This window comes from Dipteris shenzhenensis, chromosome 12 (assembly GCF_047967505.1).
Source record: "Dipteris shenzhenensis isolate YYH24624 ecotype China chromosome 12, Dip_SZ_1.0, whole genome shotgun sequence".
Lineage (NCBI taxonomy): Eukaryota > Viridiplantae > Streptophyta > Polypodiopsida > Gleicheniales > Dipteridaceae > Dipteris > Dipteris shenzhenensis.
In genome coordinates, this window is record NC_141607.1 from 45922227 (window position 1) to 45928787 (window position 6561).

A 6561-nucleotide genomic window follows, 5' to 3' on the forward strand; every position below is an offset into this window, starting at 1 on the left:
TCTCTCTCTTTCTCTCTCTCACACACACACACACACATACACACACACACACACATACGGAGTTTGCAAATCATTCGAACTTTCCTATACACGGCTTCCATCACATGTGTTGCAAATTAATCATTTATTCATCTTGACAATTGTTTTCCTTTGACAGAACCAACTTGAAGGCAGTGCTCACGAGTACTTGTACTCACTTGCTATTTATCTTTTTTTAAAAATGACTAGAGAGCCCTTTGAAGGTGGATGGTGATTAGCCTAGAAAATAGTAGAATGAGAATGGAATAAGGAGTGTTTTTCTCATCTCCTTGGGTTTCTTTGAACATAGCCTTTCTTTCCAGGCTATTTCTTCGCTACCTTGACAAAATATAATTCAAGTTTAAATAGAAGTCTGTTAGTGTATTATTGAGAGAGAGAGAGAGAGGGGAGCGAGAGATATTTATACATTTATATAATATATATAAAATTTAATATATGTATATATGTATGTGTGTGTGTGAATGCGTATATAGACGAAATATTTGGACGTTAGGTTCATCGATATTGCTGTTGATCCGTCTGTGTATAAAATATATCGATCACAGTTGGTCTCGTGGGTGGTACTCTCTCGAGTCTCCGTATAATAGGCTGGAGTTGCAAAGTTCGTCATCTTGTTTCTCCTGTTCATCACCGCTCATCGCTGCATTCTGCGGAATCTCCTTAAACTATCCATCAATCAGTCCGTCCATGCGTCACTGTCCTAACTCCCCAACGCAGCACAACGCCTCTCTTCTTCCTGCTTTTGACTTGACTTGTATCGCCCAGTTTGAATTTCTTGGTACTCTTCGATCTCGCACGTTTCTTCTTCCAAATGCCTCACGGATTACGCGATCGACATTTAGCTCCTCCCTTCTTATTAAAAAGCTGCTCCTACAGTCTGCTCACTACTGAACTGCTAGCCCCTCGTTGCATTCTTTCTCAGCGCACATGTGAAACGTTCTCTACATCCATGCAGAACTGGTTTTTTCCTGCAAAAATCAGCTTTCCTAGCTTCATCCCTGTAGGAGAGAAAGCAACAACCTCGTTTATGAGCTTTCCTAGCTGTCTCATCCTGACTCGGATAGAAAGCTGCAACAACTTAGTTCATGAGCTTTCCTAGCTTCATCCTTACTGATCTTTCTCGGATAGAAGGCTCCAAGAACTGAAGTCTTTCGTCGGAAAGTAAATTTGCTTTCCTAGCTTCATGCAGAACCGATTTCAGTCGGAGGAAAGCAACGAAGCTTTGCTGCTTTAATTTCCGACGCTTGCTTTTCTACCGACTGTTGAGCTAGTACATAAGAACCCTTCTCATCGACAGATCGCCAGTTTGACGCCATGGCTGGAGGAGCATTCACAGGCCCCGCAGGTGCCCGAGCGGCTCAGTATGATGGAAAGATCACGATCTATGTAATCCTCACCTGTATCATCGCCTCTAGCGGTGGACTCATGTTTGGCTACGACGTTGGAATTTCAGGTTTGTCCTTCCTTCCCTCTGATGCTTCCATTCATAAACTTGCGTTGATGGCCGATGACCTGACCTCTTCGACATCTATCCGCAGGTGGAGTCACTTCCATGAGTCATTTCTTGGCCAAGTTCTTCCCGTCTGTGCTCGCCAAGAAGGAGAGGCTCGCCGCGAACACGAGTTCTGGCGCCTATTGCCAATTCGACAGCCAAACGCTACAGTTGTTCACTTCTTCTCTGTATCTGGCAGCTCTTATCGCAACCTTCTTCGCTTCAGTGGTTACAAGAAAATTTGGGCGCAAAACGACCATGCTGATTGCAGGCCTATTCTTCGATTTGGGAGTCATCTTCAATGGCGCAGCGCAAGATCTCGCCATGCTGATTATCGGCAGGATCATGCTCGGATGCGGTGTTGGATTTGCTAATCAGGTAATTTCTAATTCGCGACGGTCCGTCTCCCACCCGAATTCTGTGCCTTTTCTGGAGTTCTAATCCTCCTTTCACCGCTCATTGAATCTCTCACCCATTATTTCCTCTCATCCAGAGTGCTTATCTATCTATTCTTCGCAGGCTGTACCGCTCTTCTTGTCAGAAATAGCACCAGTTCAACTGCGTGGTGGTTTGAACATTCTTTTTCAGCTCAATATTACGATTGGCATTTTGTTCGCAAACCTTGTGAACTATGGAACTTCCAAAATGAATCATTCGGGTTGGCGTGTTTCATTAGGCGTGGCAGCTATCCCTGCTTTGTGCCTGACTCTTGGCAGCCTGGTGATCGTCGAGACACCTAACAGTTTGGTGGAGAGAGGCAAAATGGATGAGGCCAAAGTCATATTAAAAAAGATTAGAGGGACAGAAAACATCAATGCAGAATTCGAAGACCTTGTGGAAGCAAGCAAAATGGCAAACGCAGTGCAACATCCCTTTAGAAACCTTCTTGAACCCAGGAATAGGCCTCAGTTGGTGATAACAATTGCTCTCCAGATCTTCCAACAATTCACGGGCATCAATGCCATTATGTTTTACGCCCCGGTTCTCTTTGAAACCCTTGGATTCAAGAACGATGCATCGCTGTACTCTTCTGTCATCACAGGAGCCGTCAACGTGGTGTCCACACTTGTTTCAATATACTCGGTGGACAAGATTGGACGCAGAGTGCTGCTACTGGAAGCTTGCGTGCAAATGTTTTTATCCCAGGTATGCACGTAGATCTAAGCTGCGGTTTCACGTTCCGATGAACTGAACTAATTACACGATGCATTTGTTCGTTGGTCGACGCGCAAAAATCTTGAATTTGCATCTGAATCGATGAATTGTCATACTCGAAAGAAACTAATCTTGCATCTGTGATTCTGTACATGTTGCCAAATTAATATTGTTTAATAAATTTGTCTAGTGGAACAGAAAAACACTGCACCTGTAAGTTGCAGATTCATCAGTTTTCAAAATTGAGAAACTGATAAAATTGTGCCTGTGATGATGAATTGCAGGTTGCAATTGCCATTCTTTTGGGAATCGGGCTTCAGCACAGCAACACGCTGCCGCATGGATCGGCCATCGTTGTAGTTCTGATGGTGTGCGTTTTCGTCTCGGCCTTCGCTTGGTCGTGGGGGCCTTTAGGCTGGCTTATTCCAAGCGAGATCTTCCCAATGGAGACTCGATCAGCCGGCCAGAGCATCACGGTGTGCGTCAACATGCTCTTCACCTTCATAATCGCCCAATCTTTCCTGTCAATGCTCTGCCACATGAAGTATGGTATCTTCCTCTTCTTCGCCGGGTGGGTGGTGATCATGGGCATCTTCGCTCTCTTCTTCATTCCAGAAACGAAGAACATCCCCATAGAAGAGATGGACGTGGTGTGGAGGCAACATTGGTTCTGGAAGCGAATTGTGCCAAGCATCTCGGACACCGAAGCTGCAATATCAGAAGTGGAGATGAAGAATGGGATGAAGTGGCTTTATAGGGTTGTTCTCCGGTTTAATTAAAAAGAAAGGCTCATAACATCTATTGAATGAATCTTCGTATACTACCATCTATCCTTCTTTCCTGATCCCTTGGACCTATAGCTTAAATGACTGGATAGTGATGAAAGGATTGACCAAAGGTCCACATAAGCTTCCCAAGAGCAAGAGAGGTGACATCTTGCATGAGTGGAAAGGGCGCATCTTGAAGTTCAAGTTTGGAAACAAAGGATGACTCGCAAAATGTTTACATGGGAAAAGATATGTGGCTTCGTCCATCATTTAATCAATCTAGGATACCATCACACTATGAGCCTTACTATCTATGTACCTTTTTCACCTGTAAGTGTAATGAGTCCATTTTGAAATTTTGTGTTTGGTTCCAAGAGCTCTTATTCATGGTGGTAGGTGTTTTCCCTTCGGACTTTGAGGAGTGGGAACCAGTTGAATCATTTATAGGCAAGTTCTTTGTGATTCAGAAGTTGACCTCCTTGTGAATGAAGAATGTGTATTGGTATAATGCAACATACATCACTCCAACGACATCATCAAGCTATGGCCGTCTGCAAACCATTGCACTACCACAACTTTAAGACATGGATTGCAACAATGTGGACTCGAGGCATTAGGGAAAAAGGGAACTCATTTTGGGGCCCTGTAAGAAATTCACTATTTTTTGATTTATTTCTCTCCTAAAAGACCTCAAAAATAGTAAAATACGGAAACGTGGCTCAGAATTGTCAGTAAGGACTACAGAACTGTCAATTCAAAAAGGAATAAGATAATCTTTTGTCTGACTAACACGATTTTGTATTAAATATCCTCTTAGATTTTTTTTTGTTTACCAAAGATTCCGCATCTCTTTGGCCGAAATGTGCAGGCCTTTCATAAAGAGTCCATCACTGAACTTAGTGATTGCAAGTTTTCAAAATATTCACATGGATACCGCCACACTTCCACGATTCATGTTACAAAACGACTATGAGATTGAAAAACAAACTTCGCAACCTGAGAAGCACAAAAAATGGCCGATACTAGTGAGTCACTATCTGAGAAGAAGCGATTACACCATCTTCACATCGACTTAGAAGAACAATATGCTCCAGCACAAAAAAGACGAAAGGATACGGTGCTGAATGCTCAACAGCGGGAAAATATGAGAAGAGAAGGGCTTCAACATATTGACTTATGGTGCGATGGAAGCATATATCCAAAATGTCAAGTAAAAAACTCTACACCTCCATTTGTCAATCCCACCACATTACTGAGGTTTGCCGGCGATGGACAAAATGGACTTCTTGGTTATATTTCAGCGCAGTCTGCATTTGTGGAAACGTATAAAATGATGTACCTACAAGAAAAGGGGGCCAAGATGGAGGAGATAGCCATTCGTGCAAAATTGGAGCAGCAATTGCAGAATGAAATTGAGGAGCATTCAAAGAGTAAAAAAGAGTTGACAAGAGCAAGAAAGAAGAGAACCGTGCTTGGAGACAGACTACGTAGCAGGAAGATTAAAAACATTGCAAATTTGAAGGCTGGGACTGGTGGATGCAAGCGACGAATTCAGGAAGCAAGGTTAGATTGAAATTTATCATTTTGTATACTCAAAAAGGCTCTCTTCTAGACTATATCTATTTCATTGATTGTCGCAAAATAAGAATGGAGGTGCTGAATAATATAGTCATATTGTGTTGTTACTATAGGAAATTATTGGAGCCTACAAAAGAAAATATGGACCCGAACCTTCTTCCTGTTAAACAAATGAAAGGATTGCTTTCTTACGGTGTAGCAAAAGGTTTGATTGAGGAAAAAAAATACAAAACAGTCAAACGCAATGTTATAGAGGACTTTGTATCCAATAATCAAGTTGATGGCACTATAATCCAAGAGGCTCTTAATGTTAGTGGAGTTAGCAGGAAGGGATATAGTTCGATTTTCCATGCGATATCCTCAACTTTGAAAGATCAAAGGATTAAACGAGTTTTACTGCCAAATCCAGCAACCGTGTGGAGGATAAGAGGTCATTTGAATGAAAGTATAGATGAATTTATTGGGCAATATATCCATATTGAAGAAATATTTCATGGTGTTAAAGGAACCACTGTGTATGATCCTTGGAATAATATATTTTTAGATCTGCAACAACTTCAAAAAAGAATGGTCGAGTTTTATGGAATAACATTTGAGGAGTGCAAAGGCATTTTGAAATTTGTTATCAAACTGGATGAGTGTGAGGTTGTAAAGGAAAAGAAAATGGAAAGAGTTACTATTACATTGATGAATGAAGCAATTGATACATCATTGACTGAAGCGAGTTCGAAGTATTTTAGTGTGCAGTCAGAGAAACACATATGGTGGTTAGGCTCGTTCCAGGTATGATCATGGGTTGTTTTATACTTGATTTTGGTCATTGTTTTCAAATCTGATATAGTAATACTTTTGTTTTCTATAATCTCGCAGGTGAAGACCGAAGACCATGAAACACTAGATTGGGTGTTTCACCACACGGAAATACCAAGAATAATCAAAAGACAAGTGCAAGGCGAGAATCTCCATGTTGCAGGAAAAGGTGATTTTCAAGTAGAGTGGCACATGGCCGGGGATCTTAAAACACTTAAGTGCATGTATAACATTAGTAAAGGAGGCAACTCAAAGTCTCCTTGTCTTTACTGTAAAGAATCAGCTCAAGTAATGGATTCAAAATGGTGGAAGAGAGCACCTAATAGAGATAAAGTTGACCCTGACTTCAAGGCCATTCTGGACATTCCACTATGTAATGTTCACATCTGCACATTGCATGGTCTATGTCGAATTATTGAGAAATTGGTATTTTTATATATTGGATTTGCTTGGAAACTCCGTCCCGAAAAAAATAGAAAGGATGCTCTTCAAGCATTGGAAAAAGTGTTATCCGATATAGGTCTGCATGGAGGAGATGTTCAAATCACAAAGGATTTAAAAAAGTCTACCAATGGCAAGGAGGTACCAATCAAGCCCTCTATTGGTGGTGTTAAGGCAAGAAGATTCTTGTCTCGACCCAAACACAGTAAGCAAGTAAGGCAAGGTAGAGCAGTTTCAAAGATTAATTATGGATTGTGGAAGCAAGTCCATAATGCTATA

General features: G+C 41.5%; 1 protein-coding gene across 1 annotated transcript; it reads left to right on the forward strand.

Moving 5' to 3' along the window:
- The first annotated feature begins 840 nt into the window (after window positions 1-840).
- Window positions 841-3465, forward strand: LOC147896294 (sugar transport protein MST4-like). The gene is made up of 4 exons (XM_087382260.1): window positions 841-1492; window positions 1578-1909; window positions 2051-2677; window positions 2971-3465. Exons 1-4 carry the CDS (start codon window positions 1354-1356, stop codon window positions 3463-3465), a joined length of 1593 nt encoding a protein of 530 aa, XP_087238386.1. The 5' UTR covers window positions 841-1353.
- The last annotated feature ends 3096 nt before the right edge of the window (window positions 3466-6561 follow it).

Coding starts and splice junctions, on each gene's coding strand:
- LOC147896294 (XM_087382260.1), top strand. CDS start 1,354: ATGGCTGGAGGAGCATTCACAGGCCCCGCAGGTGCCCGAGCGGCTCAG. Junction 1,493..1,577: donor CTACGACGTTGGAATTTCAG/GTTTGTCCTTCC, acceptor ATCTATCCGCAG/GTGGAGTCACTTCCATGAGT. Junction 1,910..2,050: donor GTGTTGGATTTGCTAATCAG/GTAATTTCTAAT, acceptor TATTCTTCGCAG/GCTGTACCGCTCTTCTTGTC.